The sequence below is a fragment of the Podarcis pityusensis genome (genome assembly GCF_964106645.2).
Source record: "Podarcis pityusensis genome assembly, chromosome: 8".
Taxonomy (NCBI): Eukaryota; Metazoa; Chordata; class Lepidosauria; order Squamata; family Lacertidae; genus Podarcis; species Podarcis pityusensis.
This window is the reverse complement of record NC_138033.1, coordinates 79832292-79854154: the sequence shown is the minus strand read 5'-3', so window position 1 is coordinate 79854154 and position 21863 is coordinate 79832292. Positions and strand designations below refer to the sequence as shown.

Below are 21863 nucleotides of genomic sequence, written 5' to 3'. Positions count from 1 at the left end.
AGGTGAATGTCCTTTGCCTGAAACCCTGGAGGGCTGCTGCTGCCGGTCTGTGTAGACAATACTGAGCTAAGATGGACCAGTGTATACATCAGCATAAGTCAGCCTCCTGTTTTCCTTTGGGTCTATTTCTCCGCAGGCTTTCTATATATTACATGTTCTACCGGAGTATCCTAACAGCGGTAGTAATTTTGCTGCTGCCAGCCAGCAGAGAATTGAACAAAACTGACAGGTGGAGGTGTCCGGAGGCGAAAAAGCAGAGAAGATTTCCAGCTCAAGATCACCAGCATCTGCCAAACACAAAACTCCTCTTTTTGTTACCGGCTGATACCTGCCGAGGGGGAGAGAGAAAGAGAGTGCATTAGCAAAGATGCTTTGCAAACTCCCCTCCTCCCTGACAAGGGATGAGATGCACTCAAGCCAATTGTTGGGCATCTTCCAGGAGCTCAGCGGTGGACCTGGGGAGGGGTCAAGGGAGATATAAAAGCCAGGCAGAGAACCAGCTGGCTCACCTTGCCGCAGGGGAAAGGCTTAGGGGATCCAGCTAGGAGTGGAGGCAAGGCAGCCACGCAGATGATGAACCCCAAAGTTATGTACTCCCGCTGGGTCTTGCTGCTGCTGCTTTTTGCTCACCAACAAGGAAGAGCCAAGCCAGTGACCAATGTCCAGGTAAGTGGAGGGGGTGGTGGATGAGGTCAGAAGGATCTGGCTGCATTTCAAAGCAATCCACACTTCCCAAAGCAATTCGTGAACCGAAAAGCAGCCTTTGAAACTCGCACCGCTCTGAATTTTGCAGTGCAAGTTCTCCAGCTGGGTAATGGGCATCAATAAATGCTTGTGCTAGGGTAAAGCACGCACACAAAAATGCATAGATTTCTTTAGAGAGAGAGAGAGAGAGAGAGAGAGAGAGAGAGAGAGAGAGAGAATAGAGAAATGCACTACAAAAAGAGATATTGCAAAAAAATGTGCACATTAGGCAAAATTGCAAAGGTTTTATTTTATGGCAAATATTTCATTGCAGAGGAGATTATGGTTAGGGGCTGGTTTGGGAGCAGTGGTTAGAGTGTCGGACTTTGACCTGGGAGACCAGGGTTCGAATCCCCCCCACTCAGCCACGAAGTTCACTGGGTGTGACCTAGGGCCGGTTGCTGTATCTCAGCCTGCCCTACCTCACAGGGTTGCTGTGAGGATAAAATGGGGAGGAGGGGACCCACCATAGCTGTCAACGTTTCCCTTGTTTTAAGGGAAATTCCCTTATTCCGAATAGGATTCCTCGCAAGAAAAGGGAAAAGTTGACAGCTATGGGACGGACGGATGCCACCCCAGGCTCCTCAGAAGAATGGTGGGATAAAAATGCAGCAAATAAATACAGATTATTAGTGCTAAGTTTTCAAGTGTAATTCGTTTTTAGTTTCGGTTGTTGTTTTTTTCATTGCAAACTAATGTTGAGAGCCGAACTTTAGATGGGAGGAATGAGAAATTGAAAGTGACAGATCTGTCCCATCTTTAGGTAAGAGGAAGGAACAGCCCCCAGAAAAAAGCCAAGTGAGGTTTTCCAGTGGAATGAAGGGAAGAGGCTCTTTGGGGGTATAAAGACTCACCTGGACCGAAGTTGGAGGTGATGCAAAAAGGGGGGGGAGCCACCCCAATAGTTATAAGCAAGTCAAATTTTATAGGTGTCAGCTTGCAGGGAAGGGGGAAGCAGAGAGGGCGAGGGGAGGGGTTCTTGGCTTTGCTGGTGCTTATTTTGTTTCTTTTGTTTGCTGGTGCTTATTTGGTTTCACCCCACGACGGGGTGAGCTCCCGTTGCTCAGTCCCAGCTCCTGTCAACCTAGCAGTTCGAAGGCACGTCAAAGTGCAAGTAGATAAATAGGTACCACTGTGGCGGGAAGGTAAACGGCGTTTCCGTGCGCTGCTCTGGTTCACCAGAAGCGGCTTTGTCCTGCTGGCCACATGACCCGGAAGCTGTACGCTAACTCCCTCGGCCAGTAAAGTGAGATGAGCGCCGCAACCCCAGAGTCGGTCACGACTGGACCTAATGGTCAGGGGTCCTTTACCTATTTTGTTTCTCTTCCTTCTCCCTGCACCCTCCTGTATTTTTCAGACCCTGTCTAAGTGGTTAGAGGAGGACCTCGAACAGCCAGCAGGGTCCGAGGAAACAGAGCAGGACCAAGATGAGACCCTCCTAACCGGAGCCTTGGAACAACAGGATGCTGTTCTGCCATGGGCCAGGAGACCCCAGGAAGGGGTGCCCCTCTCAGAAAGCAATTTCCAGAGGCTCTTCAATGACCTCCTGGGCTCTTCCCGGAGGTATCGGGGAAGGAGCAAAAAGGGCCTTTTGAGAGGATGCTTCGGGGTCAAGCTGGACCGGATCGGGGCTCTGAGTGGGCTGGGGTGCTGAAAGGCAGCCCGGCAGGTAAGTGTCCACAACTGGAAGATTCTGGCCTGGTTGCGTCAAGACCGGATGGTTGCAATGCGCTCCACGTGGGGCTTCCTTTGCACGTGAACCGGAAGCCGCAGTCTGTGCAGAATTCTGCAGCACAATTGCATACAATAGCTGTGCTCAGGGATCTGCTACCGGGCCAAGTTCAAGGTGTTACTATTAGTATATAAAGCCCTTAACAGCTTCACCAGTTTACCTATGAGAACACCTCACCCCCCAAATATGCCCACACGATTGCTTTGATTGGTGGAACTGGCACTACCAAAGGTGCCACAGAATCCCTGTCCTGCATTTGTAAAAAGTCCAGCTTTTAGTGTGGCAGCAGCACCTTTGGAACTCCCTGCCTATTGAATTCAGACAGGTGCCTTCATTGAACTCTTTTTGGTGTCTGCTGAAAACAGATAAGCCCAGCCAGATGTTTAAAAAGTCGGTGTGAGTTTTGATCTGTTTTTAATCTTCTTTTTTAGCTTTTCAAAAGTCATTGATCTTTCATCTTATTACCTTTTTTGTAAACCTCTTTGAGGTTTTTGTTTTACAATCAAGCGGTGTATATGTTTTATGAAATATACAGTGGTACCTCAGGTTACATACGCTTCAGGTTACAGACTCCGCTAACCCAGAAATATTACCTCGGGTTAAGAACTTTGCTTCAGGATGAGAACAGAAATTGTGCTCCGGCAGCGCGGCAACAGCAGGAGGAGGCCCCATTAGCTAAAGTGGTGCTTCAGGTTAAGAACAGTTTCAGGTTAAGTACGGACCTCCGGAACGAATTACGTACTTAACCCGAGGTACCACTGTATAAATAAATTTCAGGCAGGAGTTTCATGGGGTTCATAGAGGCTAGGCAACCATCTCTCAGGGATGGTACACCATAAGAGCCGCAGACATTCTCCCTGACACAGGGTCTGCCAACCTTACTTGTAGCCTGGTTCCAATACCGAGAAATGGTTCTGGGCACCAGAATGCACCCAACTCTTTGGGCTACAACATAATGTCCCTCCCCTCAATCCTGGACTCAGGGAGGGGGATTCTGTGAGCACCAAGGAAGGCTTCTAACAGAACAGAGGATGTTATAAAAGATACTAGTCTTCATGGTTCTGTGTGATTTAAATGGAAACGTAGGAAGCTGCCTTCTACTGAGCTTTGGTCCATCTAGCTCAGCATTGCCAACCCTGACTGGCAGCGGCACTCCCGGGTTTCAAGCAAGGGATGTCTCCAGCTTTACCTGGAGATGCTGTTGAAAATTGAACCTAAGACCTTCTGCATGCAAAGCTCTGCCAGTGAGCTATAATGCTTCCCCGCAGGGACCTCGCGGGCAACCTCTGCCCTAATACACACCCAGATCTTTAGGCAGAGTTTGCGATCTGTATTTATTACATTAAAAATAATATTCCTTGGGGGAGAGAATCGACCAAGCCAATTAAATCGGGGCGCCTTCTCTTCCACTCGCAGGGAAAGGTTTTCAGCCAATTAACCTTGCCAAGGAAGGCAGCTAAGCATGACAGACGCGCTGAGCTTCCTCTCTCATAGGGCTGTTCCAGAGAGAGGCCGTTTCAGAACATGATATATTTTCGTTTCCCTTTCTTCTCCTTCAGCAGGACCCTTCGCTGGCAGGACCCATCGCCTCCCAGAGAGACAACCAACACCCTCATTCATCGCCAAGGCATCCCCACCTTCAAGCAAAAACCTTCACACCTCCTGCCTCTGCCCACCTCCATAATACAATTCGATCTGTCCGGACTCATTCCCCCATGCACTCGAAGCTGCTTTCTTCCCCCACATACAAGTCATGCTTAAACTGCTGCCTTCATGACCAGAAGCGGTTAACTTTCTTCTTTAAGAGTTAGCCAAATTCAGGGAAGATGGGGGCAGTGCCTGTTAACTACGATAGCAAAACAGAGAGTCCATGGACAAGAGCAGTGTACCCTGAGAACCAAACACTAGAGGGGAAACAACAGCTGAAGGGAGACTATATGAGAAGCATCCTGCTGGCAGGCCAATCTGGTCCAGCATCCTGTTCTCACAGTGGCCAATCAGATGCTTATGGGAGCAGGGCATGGACGCAGTTTGGGATTCCCACTTGTAATTCTGACAGGGGAGGTAAAACATCTAACCATTAGCCATTGATACCCTTCTCCTGGGACGCAGGTGGCGCTGTGGGTTAAACCACAGAGCCTAGGGCTTGCCGATCGGAAGGTTGGCGGTTCGAATCCCTGCGACGGGGTGAGCTCCCGTTGCTCAGTCCCTGCTCCTGCCAACCTAGCAGTTCGAAAGCACAAAGTGCAAGTAGATAAATAGGTACCACTCCGGCGGGAAGGTAAACGGCGTTTCTGTGCGCTGCTCTGGTTTGCCAGAAGTGGCTTAGTCCTGCTGGCCACATGACCCGGAAGCTGTACGCCGGCTCCCTCGGCCAGTAAAGTGAGATGAGCGCCGCAACCCCAGAGTCATCCGTGACTGGACCTAACAGTCAGGGGCACAGCTGTGAACGTTTCCCTTTTTTTAAGGGAAATTCCCTTATTCCGAATAGGAGTTCTTGCAAGAAAAGGGAAAAGTTGACAGCTATGGTCAGGGGTCCCTTTACCTTTACCCTTCTCTTCCATGAATTTCATAGAATCTTAGAGTTGGAGGGGGGCCTAAAGGACATCTAGTCCAACCCCCTGCAATGCAGGAATCATAGCCCAAGAATCCCTGACAGATGGCCATTCAGGCTCTGCTTAAAAGCCTCCAAAGAAGGAGAGTCCATCACCTCCTGAGGGTGTCCGCTCCACCGTCAAAACAGCTCTTACTGCCAGAAAGTTATTCCTAATGTTTGGTCAGAATCTCCTTTCTTGTAACTCGAAGACATGGGTTCGAGTCCTACCCTCCAGAGCAGCAGAAAACAAGCTTGCTCCATCTTCCAATTTGCCTAATCCTCTTTGAAAGCCACCTAAGTGGGATGACCATCCTCTTTCCTTGAGTGTGGCCTTCCCTAAAAAAAGGAGTTTAGCGGTCCCACAGGTGGAAAACAGGAGGCCTGACTAGTTGGTACTTTGGGCCGGCCCAGCATAGGCAGTTCTTCTCAGTGGCGGGCAGGTGTGAGTGAGTCAACCCGGAAAAAACTCACAGAACATCTGAGGCTCAGCTTTCTCCCATTAAACATTAGTTCACCCATCCAGAGCCTTCTGGCGCTGATGGAACCAGAGAAATCAGATCGCGGTCTTCACACCCACACCTCCAGTCAGTGCTCTCTCATTCGTGGCAAAGGTGTGTATCTACAATAAATCCTATCTAACCTTCGTTCCGTGTCTTGTTCATGTGCAAAATTCTGCATGCGGACAGTTGTCGAAATAAACGGGTTTTCATAATTGGTCCGATTCATTTCCAATATGCTGTGTGTGTGTGTGTAAAAAAGAACGCAATTTATTTCTTCCAACTCTCGTTTAGAATATGGCTCTCAGACTTGGAAAAGACCCTGAAAATAGACTGCAGAGGGGGGAAATTAGGGGGAGGGTTGGATCCTGTGCTAGTCAGTGGCGTAGCGTGGGGGGTGCAGGGGGGCCGGCCGCACCGGGCGCAACATCTGGGGGGGGCGCGCTCGCACTCGCAGCTCTCTGCCCCTACTAAAATCCACGGGTTAGGGGGCGCAAATTACTTGCCTTGCCCCGGGTGCTGACAACCCACGCTACGCCACTGGTGCTAGTCCTCCTCGTCTTGAGAAAGCCAGGGTGTTGGAGTGGTTAAGATTGTCCGACCAGGGCCTGCAAGACCAGAGTTCAAATCCCGACTCAGGCATGAAGCTTACAGGGACACCTTGGGCCAGACATTGCCTTTCAGCTTAACCTACCTCCCAGGGTTGTTTTGAGGATTGAATGGGGGCGGGGGACCACGTATACCAGTCTGAGCTCTTTGGAGAAAAAGGTGGGATATCAACCAATCATACAAACAAACTTGGCTGGATACAACCCAGAAGGAGAGCCCTAAATCTGGATCAGGCCAGCATCCTCTTCTCACCGGATACTTCAATGGGAAGCCCCACAAGCAGGTAAACTGGTGAATCCAATCGCTGGGCAATTAAACTTGACCTTAACCACCCAGGGTCCAGCGTTATGAGAAGGCAGGAGAATGTCAATGTTTGCAAGGGGGCCTTTGGTTTTGCAAAAGGAAATATGACAGGGGCAGATCTCCTGCGTAGGTGTGGATGTTGTCTCCTGGTGCCCAAATCAACCGCGCAGGGGTGTTTGCACAGCGAAGGAACTGTCGTGTAAATGCCCTCAGCTCAGCTAAAATGAAAACTGCCGGTATGGGCTTTCAACAACACAGAGACGCACAAGAGGATTTTGACACTCGCATTAATGCAGAATGCTTAATGATTTGGGCAGGCAAGGGAAAAGAGCAGAGTGTTCCTGCTGCCAAAGAAATGACGAGGAAGGGGAATATGGCCAGGGGCGAGTCCTGGAGCATTGGGTCTCTGTGTCAGCACAAGCGTAAAATGAAATATTTTTTCACGGGCAGCCAGGATTTGTCTCCAAGCTCACAAGAACCCCAAAGTTCTCTCAAGCCGGCCTTGGACTCTTTGCAACAGAAAGGGCAGGATGCAAATCAGGAGAAAGAATGAACAGACAGAGAAAATTATGCCCATTTTACAGGTGGCAAGTAGAGGCTGAGGTCTAGCAGTTTGCTAGGGGTTCTAGAATCCTCAGTGAGAGAAAGGGAAAGATACAAAAGAAGGGATAGAAAGAATGAACAGACAGATACAATTATGCTAGGGCGGCCATATGTCTGGATTTCCCCAGACATTACTGGGATTTCAAAGGCAGAAATGACAGGGGGAGTTGATTTCTGAAATGTGCCGCTTTGTCCTGGATCTTAGGCAAGTCAATAGAAAAATCACAGGGTTTGGGGGTTTTTTGGCATTTTTGTAAAGCTCAACAACTTTTGGGGTGTCCTGCTTTTTACTTTTTGAAATATGGCAACCCTAAATTATGCCCATTTTAGAGGTGACAAGTAGAGGCTGAGGACTAGCAACATGCCATAAGGTTTTTAGAAATGGTTGTTTATATTCTTCTAAGGGGGTGGAGAACTTGTGGTCCTTCGGATCTCGCTGCACTCCAAGTCCCATCATCCCTGACCATCGGCTGGGAGAGGATCCCAACATCTTGTGGAGGAGAGCTGCAGGTTCCTTGACCTTGCCCACATCATAGATACTAGATCATAGAATTGTAGAGTTGGAAAATGATATACCGGTCATATTCTAAAATGTAAAACAGTAAAATTTAATAAAAATTATAGAGGGGAATTCTAAGGGGGGGGCACAGCTTACATCACAAAGCCATCCTTTCGTGCACACACGAGGTAATGTATTTTCTCTCGCATAAAAGGCCACAGCTAATTAAATGCGCCTGCCCATTCCCGTCCCGGGCAAACGTGTTTGTTCCAATTAGCATATAAATGGTAACAGCCGCCCTTTGAAGTGAGCCCGGGGTGGGAGATGAAGGGTCTTCCATCACCAAGAGGGGTGGGGGGCTGTTTCCCCCCAGATAGGAGCAGGTGGAGGAAAGCAGAGGTGCGCGGGTCTATGAGCTGAGCTGTAAAGCCTCTTTTCCCAACCAAGCAGATTCGCAAAAGGCGTTTTCACAGCATGGCCAGGCTTTTGCAAAATATGCAAAATTAAAAGCGCACAGAGATAACGTTGCAGGAGAGGGTTCTGATCCCAGCAGATACCCAAGCCTTAATCAAAGCATTCTAAAATAGCTAAACCACTCTATTTATGTATTTATCTCATGTCTACGACTTGAGGTGATGTGCATCGGGTCCATCTAGTTCAGCACTACCAACACTGGTTGGCAGCCAGGGCCGGATTTAGGTTTGGTGAGGCCCTAAGCTACTGAAGGCAATGGGGCCTTTGATATGTCCAGCTGTCCTTTGTCAACAACAAATTGTCGCTGTTTTTTTGTGTTGAATATATGCTATATGGTAATTTATGCACCTTGTTGTCTTTGTCCATGGAGTTTTCTTGGCAGGGATACTGGAATGGCTTGCCAGTTCCTGCTCCAGGTGGATCACGTTTGGTCAAACTCTCCACTATGACCTGTTCATCTTGGGTGGCCCTGCACGGCATAGTTCATAGCTTCTCTGAGTTATTCAAGCCCTTTCGCCATGGCAAGGCAGTGATCCATGAAGGGGACCTAGCATCTTAAAAGGCAGAGACATCACCTTGCCAACAAAGGTCCGTATATTAAAAGCTATGGTTTTCCCAGTAGTGATGTATGGAAGTAAGAGCTGGACCATAAAGAAGGCTGATCGCCGAAGAATTGATGCTTTTGAATTATGGTGCTGGAGGAGACTCTTGAGAGTCCCATGGACTGCAAGAAGATCAAACCGATCCATTCTGAAGGAAATCAGCCCTGAGTGCTCACTGGAAGGACAGATCCTGAAGCTGAGGCTCCAATACTTTGGCCACCTCATGAGAAGAGAAGCCTCCCTGGAAAAGACCCTGATGTTGGGAAAGATGGAGGGCACAAGGAGAAGGGGACGGCAGAGGACGAGATGGTTGGACAGTGTTCTCAAAGCTACCAGCATGAGTTTGACCAAACTGCGGGAGGCAGTGGAAGTCAGGAGTGCCTGGCCTGCTCTGGTCAGTACAGCCAGCTATTAACCCCAGTTTCCCTATCATCGCGGAATTGCCTAATTTGGGGACTCACCCGTAGCGTAAGTCGTAGCCCTGCATTTGCCTCTAATAAAGAAGAAAAGACATTTCTGCAGGTTCGCGGCCGTGAGCAGTTTGGCGGCTCAAGAAAGCGTCTATAATTGCTCTGTTAAAAGCAGGGTGGGGGCAGAATGTGTCATTTCCGAAAGACTCAGCACCGCTGGCTGGAACCAGTTCCCTTATCAGAGCCAAGTGGCTCAGCTCGCTGGGGTCCAGGCCGGCTGGAAGCAGCAAGGAGCCATCCTCCGAAGGGGCTTATAAAGAAAGGCTCCCTAGGTCTGCAAAGAAGTGTTTCGCATCCCCAGCCAAAGCTACCAGACCTCAGAGGCCCAAAGAGAAGCAGGGATGATGGATGCTGTGACCTGGTGTCGCTGGTCCTCTGTGCTCTTGGTGTTCGCCCAAGCAGGCCTGGGTTCGAGTCATCCTGTGGCCTGGAGTCCTTCCAGCGAAGAACTGCGGTCCTTTCAGGTGAGGAAGGAGGAGGCAGGTCAGGGGTGGTGTGTGTGTGTGTGTGTGTGTGTGTGTGTGTGTGTGTGTTGGGAAGTCAGTTCGATTGTTGTTGTTTTTAAAAAAATAATAATTAATTTTTTTATTTTTTTTACCAACAACCAAAACCAAGTGAAAACAAACAGTGAAAACCCCCAGGCGGCTGATACATTGGGTATACATAATCAATAATAACATATTCAAATCAATCATATGTACAATTCTATATACCCTAACACTCCTCCCTCCACAAGGTTTGTTTAACTTTTAACATTTTAATTGCCCCAAATTGTTCAAACCTACTTAAATAATTCAATATCTTCTCAAACCAATCCTCCTCCTTCTCACTGACCTCAAACCCTTTCATTTTATGTATCTTCACAGTTAGATATTCTAAGATTATAATATTTTTCAATTTTTCCCTCCATTGGTTCACCCCTAGCTCTTTTGCATTTTTCCAATTACTCGCTATAACCTGTCTGGCTGCAATTACCATCAATTTTACCCATTTACATTCCTCTATTGTTTCTAACTTGGTGCAGTTTGGTTGTTGTTGTTTAGTTGTTTAGTCGTGTCCGACTCTTTGTGACCCCATGGACCAGAGCACACCAGGCACTCTTGTCTTCCACTGCCTCCCACAGTTTGGTCAAACTCATGTTGGTTCAGTTTGATTAGAAGGTACCTAATTCACGCATAAATTTATCCAACTGATCCAACTTAGAACTCACCCAAAGGCAAATTGAAATGCAACTATCCTTCAAAATTTAATCATTATTTGGTTATATTTGCAGATCTCAGAGCAGCATTCAAATGCAAGGTTAAAAATGCAGAAAGCATAATGAAAACAAGACAAACCATTAACCCTCCAGCCCCTCCCACAAGTTTTTTTTGTACTTTTCCGAATTTTGCAACAAGCTTCTCAAACGAGCTCCAAAATGCTCCTCTTGGTGAAAATAATGTAAGAGCAGAGTTCAAATTCCCACTGCTCCATGAAGCTTGCTGGGTGACCTTGGGCCAGTCATCATCTTTTAGTCTGACCTACTTCACAGGGTTGTTCTGAGGGTAAAATGGGGGTAGGGAGGAGAACCACGTACACCACCTTGAGATCACTGGAGAATAATGGTGGCTTGTAAATGTAATAAATAAATAAATGAAATGTTTTACATGGGGGGGGGGGAGTGCTAGCAAAGAATGATGATTAATGGATTCTATCTAACTCAGTCCCTCTAGCTGCGATTCCTGCATTGTAAGGGGCTGAGCTAAATGACCCTTATGGTCCCTTAGTAAAGTTAAAGGGTAAAGGGACCCCTGACCATTAGGTCCAGTCGTGGCCAACTCTGGGGTTGTGGCTCTCATCTCGCTTTATTGGCCGAGGGAGCCGGCGTACAGCTTCCGGGTCATGTGGCCAGCAGGACTAAGCCGCTTCTGGCGAACCAGAGCAGCACACTGAAACACCGTTTACCTTCCCGCCGGAGCGGTACCTATTTATCTACTTGCAATGGCGTGCTTTCGAACTGCTAGGTTGGCAGGAGCAGGGACCGAGCAACGGGAGCTCACCCTGTCGCGGGGATTCGAACCGCCAACCTTCTGATTGGAAAGTCATAGGTTCTGTGGTTTAACCCACAGCGCCACCCGCATCCCTATGGTCCCTTGCAACAGCACAATTCTAAGATTCCTACTCAGAGGAAACCCACTGGAATTAATGGACCTATGTCAGTCTTCTCCATTGCCTTCAATGGGTCTGTTCTGAGTAGGACTAGCATTGGATGGACTGAGTAGGACTAGCATTGGATGGACTAGCAGAGAATGATAATTTGAACTTGTTAGCTGCTTGTGAGCAGAAAAAGGTCTTCGCAGCTCGACCAACGTGCATTGCAGGAATCAAAAGCATTACATATAGTGGGGGTGGCAAATTTTGGAGAGAAGAGAGAAAGGAACTGGCATCCCCAATTTTTATTTTTTAATTTAACAGTGGTACCTTGGTTTTCAAACTTAATCCATTCCAGAAGTCCCTTCCAAAACCAAAGCATTCTGAAACCAAGGCACGCTTTCCCATAGAAAGTAATGCAAAATGGATTAATCCATTCCAGACTTTTCAAAACAACCCCTAAAACAGCAATTTAACATGAATTTTACTATCTAACGAGACCATTGATTCATAAAATGAAAGCAATAATCAATGTACTGTACTATAAAATAAATAAGATAGTATTGTAGATTATTTAAAAATATATATATATATATTTCTTACCTGCACTGATGACGGTCATTGTTTGGATGGGGGGATTTTATCCATTTTTGCAGTCACACAATCAATCCAGTAGCTGAACTGGGTTCCACACAGTCACAGAAACAAATTAACTGAAAAAGCCTCAAAAACAAAAATGCAAAATAAATGGCAAAAATAAAAATGCCAAACTTAATCCGCTCTGGAAGTCCGTTTGACTTCCGAAATGTTCGAAAACCAAGGCACAGCTTCTGATTAGTGCAGGAAACAATAGCTGACAGTCGCACTGGACATTCGGCTTCTGAAAAATGTTCGAAAACCCGAACACTTACTTCTGGGTTTTCGGGGTTTGAGAACCAAGGTGTTTGAGAATCAAGCTACCACTGTATATCCTAAAGGAGTCAAGAGGAAACTTCTGTTTGAAGGCTGGGGTGGAGTGAGGACTCTCAAGCCAAGATTTCTTCCGCAAATTCAAAATCTAGATCGTTCTGGTTCAAAATCTCTCTCTTCCCACCAATTTACACAACAGAAGACACTGTTCAGTTGAGGTTTTGGAGAGGGGAAAATGCAGGTGTAAAAAGATGGCATTGATCACACTAATATTTAACACCGTGCCCTGAAAATCCATTAAAAATAATTAAGATCTTCTTTACAAAAAGACCTCACAGTCAAATTTTAAAAGGTGGCAATTCAAAGAAAAGTCAAACCCATGTGCTAAAACTGGACCAGATTGTAAATTTTCTGTGTGTGTGTGTGTGTGTGTGTGTAAGAAAGAAAGCAGCAACTGCTTTGATATAATATTGATTGCTATGGTGATCGCAGGAAGGACCATTTAGCTCAGTGTCAGAGCAACTGCTTGGCATGCAGAAGGTCCCAGGTTCAAACCCCAGTGGGATCTCCAGGGAGGACTGGGGGTGTCCCCTGCCTGAAACCGTGCTGCTTCCAGCCAGTGCTGGTAATACACAGCTATAAGGTAAAGGAAAAGGGACCCCTGACCATTCGGTCCAGTCGTGGCCAACTCTGGGGTTGCGGCGCTCATCTCGCTTTATTGGCCGAGGGAGCCGGCGTACAGCTTCCAGGTCATGTGGCCAGCATGACTAAGCCGCTTCTGGCGAACCAGAGCAGCGCACGGAAACGCCGTTTACCTTCCTGCCGGAGTGGTACCTATTTATCTACTTGCATTTTGACGTGCTTTCGAACTGCTAGGCTGGCAGGAGCAGGGACCGAGCAATGGGAGCTCACCCCGTCGCAGGGATTCGAAACCACGACCTTCTGATCAGCAAGTCCTAGGCTCTGTGGTTTAACCCACAGCGCCACCCGCTTCCCTTTTAATACACAGCAAGCTGGACTCAATTGTCTGACTCAGTAGGAGGAAGCTTTCTAGGTCCTCACATTCTGAACTGAGTTTGTTTCTTGATATTCTCTTTCCATCCCCTCTGATTTTAGGACCTCCTCGAGCGCCTGAAGGAAAAATTTCCGGAGGGGGAATTGGAGGCTCCCATCTCGAGGTCTGACGAGGCAGAGGACGGCTCTGACATGATGGACCTTGTTGACGCAGAAAGCCTCTCTTCCAGCCAGCTCAGACTTCAGACTTCCCTTCACCCTGCAGAAATGGAGGACCACTGGATGAAATTCCTGGCTTCCCCAAAGCGGAGGAGATATTTCTCCGGATGCTTCGGCACCAGGCTTGAGCGGATCGGGACCCAGACAGGCCTTGGGTGCAATGTCTACAGAGCCCGTAGGTCTCTTTCTAAGGAATCTCGTTGCTGGGTTGGGTGGGCATGCGGGATTCATTTATTTCACAAAACTCGCTTGCGAGAAATATTAGAATCAGCAGCTGAAAACAGTGCAGGCAACCTTCTGGGTCAAACCGAAATCTACTCTATGCTCTGTCCAGGCAAGCAATAGGCAATTTTCAAAGTTTAAGGATGCCTTTCCAGGCAGGCAAAACTACTCAAGGAGGGTGCAAGGTAGGGTTGGTTAGGGGGTGTGGCCTGTGAAGAAGGGGTGTGGCCTGTGTAACCTCCCAAGGGCCAGATCAAGAATCCTGGAGGGCCACAAGGTCTCCCATCCCTGAGCATTTCGTATGATCCAGCAGAGCTGTCCTTATATCACTCTCCTTTGTCAGAACGAACCCCGATCGAGAGGAATGAGCTTGGAAAGCAGCTAGTCCTCATGAGTAACACTGCTCCTTTTAAGCAGAAGGGGAACCCTTAACTCAAAAGATCTTTAACTCTTTTTTTTTAGGTTCTTGGAGGAAACCCAGAAGTTGAAATCAGAAGACGACCTCGGCTGCCCCAAAAGTTTGGAAAACAAAGGCCATAAAGTTTATATAGACTGTTAAATCTGTTTGAGAACTCTCTGCGCACAGTCCCTCTCAATAATCACACCCCTTCCTAGACAATATAAAAACCTGTATATTCATATTGTATGGGCTCCCGCTACATTTGAAGCTTAGTGGTGTGCCACTGAGACCGTCTTTCGGCCTACTGGAACGGGGGCTTTGGTGCTGCAAAATCTGAATAAACATTTTATAGAAATGGAGTGTTTTCACTGTGGTGCAGCGATAGCAGAGAAATTTCACAATTTGCATTCATGAGCCTGTATAATTTGCACACCCTGAATCCATATGCACGTGACCACAAGCTTTGAAATACACATGCCTCTGAGACTTGCAGAACATTTCTCGACCAAAAAAATAAAAATAAATAAAGTATGAGGAAAAACTTGTGGTAAAGTAAGGGTCACCACACTTCTTTTGGGCTGAGGAGCACATTGAGAATTTTGAGGACATGTCGCGGATGGGATGCCAGTCACAAAATGGCTGCCAAGGCAGTGGTGTGGCCTAACAAAAAATGGCTGCCATGAGGTGGAAAATGAAATGACCACAAAATGATTGAGGGGGGGATCCTTTCTACTAGTGAGGAAAAGGCCCCTTCGTCAGTCACTGCTACATTTGTTCACAGAGAGAAGCTCTTTCCCCCTCTCCTCTGTTCAGAACAAAAAGGAGGGTGGGTGTCCTATCCTTTCTCCTTTTCAGAAATTTACTTTTTCTTAATTGGCAAAGCATCGTCAGCTGACATTAAACAATAAAAGCATTCCCTCGGCCCTAACGCACTTATATGCATTCATTAATATAGGCAGCCTATAAGTCTAAATGGAAGTCCACTTATTGGGGTTGGTGATTATGAGATATCAGTGCCGCCACAGAAAGGGAGATCTTCGCTTTCCCGTTGTTTTACAGGAAAAACTATATAACGGTATAATTAGATTGATGTCATCAAAAGCATTCAATATATTCTTTATATATAAGAATTCATTGATAACATGGTCCAATCTTAGGGGTCAGGGAAAGCCTGGGCAAAAAGACAAGCCTTTGCAAGATATCAGATGTCGCAGATCAACAGCGCTTCATGTCTGGAAGAGGGGAGGGTGTTCCATTAGAGGAACAACAACAGAAAATCCCAGTGTCTGGGATAATAGGGTGAGGTGAAATCGGTAAAAAATTTCCCAGATGTTCTAAGTGAGACGTGGGGAACCTTTGGCCCTGCGGATATTGTAGAGCTACAACTCACATCATTCATTGGTCATGTTTGCCAGGGTTGGTTGGGAATTGCAGTACCACATCACGCAGAGAACCCTGATCTAAATTGTTGCCTTCTCAGACAAGATACCCGGATCTATTTTACACACAGTTTGAGGACACTGGCAGCTACCAAAGTTCACCAGAGTCCACCTCCTCTCTCACCTTTCTGTTTTTAAACGCTCACAAAGCTTTCCCTCTGCCTGCATTTTACTGTCTCCAGCTTTCCCTTGCCTTATCTAGCCCAAGCAGGCAGGCACAGCTAGCAGCCACCAGCCACCAAAAGCCATCACAGAACCAGCAGTGGCTGTGAATCGTACAAAATCCTTGCCTTGTTTTGTTTTAATCAAATATCCTTTATTAGGCATAGCAAACCACACATTATCAAACAGACACCGTATACAAATTGTGCAAAATACGAGCTCAGCATAACAAGGTTTGTCCCAATCAGATCTTTAACTCCAGAGAAAATCAATTTGCATAAATAATACAAGACAACACTACCACATCATCAATCAATTAAGAACCACTAAATCTCTTTATAATGGCCCAGTCTTTCTACATGGACAGCACTCAAAAATTCAGCCACTATTAAAAGTAATTTGATCATTCCTAGAATCATAGAATCATAGAGTTGGAAGAGACCACAAGGGCCATCGAGTCCAACCCCCTGCCAAGCAGGAAACACCATCAGAGCACTCCTGACATATGGTTGTCAAGCCTCTGCTTAAAGACCTCCAAAGAAGGAGACTCCACCACACTCCTTGGCAGCAAATTCCACTGTCGAACAGCTCTTACTGTCAGGAAGTTCTTCCTAATGTTTAGGTGGAATCTTCTTTCTTGTAGTTTGGATCCATTGCTCCGTGTCCGCTTCTCTGGAGCAGCAGAAAACAACCTTTCTCCCTCCTCTATGTGACATCCTTTTATATATTTGAACATGGCTATCATATCACCCCTTAACCTCCTCTTCTCCAGGCTAAACATGCCCAGCTCCCTTAGCCGTTCCTCATAAGGCATCGTTTCCAGGCCTTTGACCATTTTGGTTGCCCTCCTCTGGACACGTTCCAGTTTGTCAGTGTCCTTCTTGAACTGTGGTGCCCAGAACTGGACACAGTACTCCAGGTGAGGTCTGACCAGAGCAGAATACAGTGGCACTATTACTTCCCTTGATCTAGATGCTATACTCCTATTGATGCAGCCCAGAATTGCATTGGCTTTTTTAGCTGCCACGTCACACTGTTGGCTCATGTCAAGTTTGTGGTCAACCAAGACTCCTAGATCCTGTCCGAGAGCAGGTCCTGAACCGTTGGAAACATAGAAATCAGTCTATTGAGTTGTAAGGCCTCTAATAATTGTCTTCTGGCATAATGCCAAAATCACAAGAAAAGAAAATATGCTCCAAAATATCAGGTTCCTGTTTGCTACATTTGCAGAGATGCTCTGATTCTGGGAGAGCTAAATATCTTCCTCTCACTATCATCAAAGGAAACATATTAAATCTGGCTAACATAAACAGCCTGCACAATTCATTATTCTTCAGATTTGTCATGTATCCCTTTTGAAAATCTCTACACAAAGGGAGATTTAAATAGAGAGGAGAGCAAGTGCCTTGCTTGAAACTGCCAGTCAGGGCCAACAACACTGAGCTGGGCGGAGCGCTGACTCAGTAAAAGGCCATCTGAAAACCTTCCTGCTTTGTCCTAACCTGATCTCCCACCGGTCCCTGATTTCCTTGCTCCCCTAAACGCTGCCACCCCAACCAATTTTTAAAGCCCTTAATTTCTGGCCTCAAGACTAGACTAGGTTCATGACATGCAGAGATCTGAGGATTCAAAACCACAGTAGGAACGATTCTCCTGTTTGTTTTCCCCCCAAAGGGAGCAGGAAAGAAAAAGTAAATCCATGCTGGGATAAGAGAGACAGGTTCTGTTGACCCGGGAAAGGGTTCTGCGGTTCAACATCCCCACCTAGCTTAAGGAAGTAGCTGGAGGAAGGTTTGATTCAGCACCTTGGAGAGATGCCAAGGGCATGGATCACATCAGTTCTTTCTAGGAGGAAGCTTACAGTATTATTTTCTGGCTCCCAGCAAAGCGAGCTTGCAGGGAGGCTGTCGCACAAAAATGTGAACTATTCCACCAAGGTCAAACCACTTTCAAAGAAAAGGACACTCTGGGCACAAATTGATGCATCGGAACAGTGCTTTTCACAAACTTTCCTGCCATAGGGGAACTTTTTTTAAAAAATGTACTCAGTGCTACTCCTGCTCAGAATTTGACCCCAGCCACATTCACACCATCTAATAATAATGATCGTTTTTATTTTATACCCCACCCATCTGGCTGGGTTTCCCCAGCCCCTCTGGGCGGCTTACAACATATAAAACAGAACAAAACATCAAACATTAAAAAACAAGATATCCTATACAATCAACAAACAAACCAACAAATCAATAACAACCAATAACAACAATCAGTTTACAGTTATACCCAAATTAAAGTAAACGCCGACCCCAGCTAAACATTTAACCAACACCAACCCGACAAAAACGAAACAGGAACCAAAATTAGAATTGTTTAAAACATCCTATACCCTTTTAAAATGTGGCTCTTTTCTGGATGGTCAGGCAGCAGCAACCATATTTTGAAAGCACCAGGACATCACTTTAAACAGCCATGGCTTCTGTCCAAAGAATCTTGGGAACTGTAGTTTGCTAAGAGCCCTGAGAGTTAGGAAACCCCCTTTGCAGAGGCACAAGTCTCAGAGAGGTTTTTTAACGATCAATCTACCCTGCCAGGGAACTCTGGGAATAGTAGCTCTGGGAGAGGTTGCCTGACAACTCTCGACACCCTTAATAAACTACGGTTCCCAGAGTTCTCTGTGGGCAGCCGCTGTATAAAGCGCATCATAGCACTTGAAACGTATAGGGGTGGGTGGCCTTGCTTAACCTAGATCCATTCATTTCAGTGGATCTACTCTGAATAGGACTGGGTTGGGCTGAGCTCTATATATTTTAGAAAAAGTTTTTGAAGACACAACAAAGAGAACTGGACTCCTTGACTGGCTTTCAATAAGGATTCACAAACCTTTTATTGATGATAATCAGCTAAATAGTTTGAGGATCTATACAACTGTGTAACATGCAGAAAACAGCATTCTTAGAGAAATCAAAGACTGGAACTGAGGGAAGCTGGGGGGTGGGGGGGTGGGTTTTGTGTGGGAGGGTGGGGGAGGGAGGAAAAATGGGGGGGAAATAAGGATGATATGTTTCTGGATAATATGTTTTGTTTTAATTTTGAATAAAAAAAGTGTATGTATGTACAGACACACACACACACACACACATATATATATATTGCCTCCCTCGGCAATCTTCGCGGAGCTCTGGCCCAATGGTTGCCAGTGGCTTGAATTAATTAATTTTATAATGAATGATTTTAGAGTGTTGTTTGTGCTGTACTTTTGTACTGTTTTATTGTTGTTAGCCACCCTGAGCCCGGCTTTGGCTGGGGAGGGCGGGATATAAATAAAATTTATTATTATTATTATTATTATTATTATTATTATTATTAATGAAAAATTGGGAGAGGGAAGAAACATTGCCAGCCCACATTAAGAATAAAAATAAAAATCCATCCATCCTAACTTAAGCATATAGAGTTGTATTCATCCAAGCCAACAAGAGGCCTTATAAGAATTCAAGGGCACAGTCCAAGCAGATGGGAGGGGGACTCTCAAGGGTGATAGAGAGCAGAGTTAGTGTGGGGGTGGCTGGGAGGAGTTCTGAGGGCCAGATCCGTGATACCTGGAGGGCCACATAAGCCCTGCCTTATACCCTTCTTGCATTTGTGGCTCTGGGATGGGTCTGACTTGCTTCCCCTTGGGATTTTCTCCCCATAGGAAAATGATAGTTCATCTCTCTGTTCTTTCGCTTGGAAGACAGGGTGGAGCAGTGGTTAGAGGGCTGGGCCAGGACCTGGGAGAGTGGGGTTCAAATCCCTGCCCAGGGGTAAATTCAGGCCAGCTACCGCCTCCCAGGCTAACCTACCTTGCAGGGCTGTTGTGAGGATAAAATGGGGATGGGGAGAAGTGTGCATGCCGACTGGAGCTCTTGGGAAGAAAACAGTGGGATATAATGAATAAGAACAATGATAAAAAAGAACTTCACTGTTTGACTGAGTCTGTACTCAGGACTGTGAATGCAGTCTGAAATGAAAAGACTTTGGGGAGGTCTGCTTTTTTTTGCTACATTACAATGCATCAGTAAAAGTGAAAAAGAAGGAACTAAGGGATGCGGGTGGCTGTGGGTTAAACCACAGAGCCTAGGACTTGCTGATCAGAAGGTCGGCAGTTCGAATCCCCATGACAGGGTGAGCTCCCGTTGCTCGTTCTCTGCTCCTGGCAACCTTGCAGTTCAAAAGCACGTCAAAGTGCAAGTAGATAAATAGGTACCACTCTGGCGGGAAGGTAAACGCCGTTTCCATGCGCTGCTCTGGTTCGCCAGAAGCAGCTTAGTCATGCTGGCCACATGACCCGGAAGCTGTATGCCGGCTCCCTCGGCCAATAAAGCCAGATGAGCGCCGCAACCCCAGAGGCGTCCGCGACTGGACCTAATGGTCAGGGGTCCCTTTACCTTTACCTTTTAAGGTTCGGTTTAGGTATCTGACCCGCAGGCTAGCTGCCCCATCTGGGCCAAAGGTCATGATGTGCAGGTAAGCTTAATTTTATTGATTGATTGATTTCATAAAATTTATACACTGCTTGATTGTTGTTGGTTTTTTTAAACGCAAAGTGGTTGACAAAAAAGACTAAAGAACAGATTAAAAACTTCCTAAATACCTGGGCAGGCTTGTCTAAATGAAAATGGGTTTTTTTGTTTTTTGTTTAGCAGGTACAGCCAAGAGTGCAGCAAAGGCAACTGCCTGACGTCAAGTGGCGGGGAGTTCCAAAGTGCCGCCGCGTTCAAAGATGGAGTTCTTGCAAATGTCTGACTCTTCTCGATGCCGATATTAAGCCCCGAATGGAACAAAGCCACTTGGAAAGGAAGCAAAGCCAGGACTGAGCTGATACCTTCATTACTCCATATATAGGAATGGCCCTTGAGGGAAAGTCCAGGGCTGGGGTGTCATCAGATTCCCTCTCACCCTGCAAAAAAACCCGCTGTCCTCTCCAGCTTCTTGCTTTTGCTATACAAGGCGATTTCCCCAAGGTGCATTTCTGGGGATATTTTGAGGGTCCTCTCTGCTCAGATCTGGGAAATGTTTGAAAGTTGAGGGAGGGGAGGTAAAAGAAATTCCAATGAGGGATGGGGTTTGTAATCTCCGAGGCCAGTATCAGCCGAGAGGGCAGGCGGCATGAAATCACCGGCTTGTGACTCCTGCATGCTAGGAGATCAGCTGCCCAGTGACACCTAATAAAGGGAATCTTCTCTGAAAGGAGCTGCATTCCGGCGAGGGGGCTGGAATGCGCCCCAGATAGTCCCACCGATAACCCAAGGAAGCAGAGCTCGGCTCAAAGCGTATATAAGGCCGGCTGGGGAGAAAAAGGCAGCATAGGACACAACAGAGCAGGGACGAAGTGAAGCCTGATATTTCTCGAAAAGGACATCGTCTCCAGGGCAAGAAAGCCAAACGCACCTTCTCCAGGCATGGACACCCAGGGCTCGACCACAGTCACCTTTGCCTTGCTGTTCCTCCTCTGTTTCCAGCACCCCATGGCCCACCCCATCGACAGCCTCAGCCCCGCCAAGGAGCTAGCCAGCATGGAGGTAAGGAACCCAGAGGGGCAAGTTTGGGGAGACTCAGTCCTATGTTGTTTAGTCGTTTAGTCGTGTCCGACTCTTCGTGACGCCATGGACCAGAGCACGCCAGGCACTCCTGTCTTCCACTGCCTCCCGCAGTTTGGTCAGACTCATGCTGGTAGCTTCGAGAACACTGTCCAACCATCTCGTCCTCTGTCATCCCCTTCTCCTTCTGCCCTCCATCTTTCCCAACATCAGGGTCTTCTCCAGGGAGTCTTCTCTTCTCATGAGGTGGCCAAAGTATTGGAGCCTCAGCTTCACGATCTGTCCTTCCAGTGAGCACTCAGGACTGATTTCCTTAAGAATGGAGAGGTTTGATCTTCTTCCAGTCCATGGGACTCTCAAGAGTCTCCTCCAGCACCATAATTCAAAAGCATCAATTCTTCAGCGATGAGCCTTCTTTATGGTCCAGCTCTCACTTCCATACATCACTACTGGGAAAACCATAGCTTTAACTATACGGACCTTTGTTGGCAAGGTGATGTCTCTGCCTTTTAAGATGTTGCCTAGGTTTTTCTAAGAATCCCAGAGGGGCAGGTTTTGGGAGACTCAGTCCTAGGATTCTCTCCCAGGAGAGGTCCTGGGAGAGAAATTCACGGAAGGCCAACCTTCCATGTTCAGAGGCAGTCTACCCCAGAGTCGGAG

At 46.9% G+C, this 21863-nt stretch overlaps 2 protein-coding genes across 4 annotated transcripts; both read left to right on the top strand.

Moving 5' to 3' along the window:
• Positions 1 to 354: 354 nt before the first annotated feature.
• LOC308482934 (C-type natriuretic peptide 1-like) lies at positions 355 to 5759 on the top strand. Of its 3 annotated transcripts, none has more exons than XM_081016430.1 (3): positions 355 to 666; positions 2102 to 2413; positions 4036 to 5759. In XM_081016430.1, the coding sequence occupies exons 1-2, from the start codon at positions 571 to 573 to the stop codon at positions 2396 to 2398; spliced, it is 393 nt and encodes a 130-aa protein (XP_080872556.1). In that variant the 5' UTR covers positions 355 to 570; the 3' UTR covers positions 2399 to 2413; positions 4036 to 5759. The 3 variants fall into 3 exon arrangements, with proteins under 3 accessions (XP_080872556.1, XP_080872557.1, XP_080872555.1); XM_081016431.1 differs by having other exon boundaries at positions 2102 to 2417; positions 4039 to 5759; XM_081016429.1 differs by having other exon boundaries at positions 358 to 666; positions 4039 to 5759.
• Positions 5760 to 9267: 3508 nt separating this feature from the next.
• LOC308482956 (natriuretic peptides B-like) lies at positions 9268 to 14378 on the top strand. Its single transcript, XM_081016479.1, has 3 exons — positions 9268 to 9593; positions 13285 to 13576; positions 14086 to 14378. The coding sequence occupies exons 1-3, from the start codon at positions 9471 to 9473 to the stop codon at positions 14109 to 14111; spliced, it is 441 nt and encodes a 146-aa protein (XP_080872605.1). The 5' UTR covers positions 9268 to 9470; the 3' UTR covers positions 14112 to 14378.
• The last annotated feature ends 7485 nt before the right edge of the window (positions 14379 to 21863 follow it).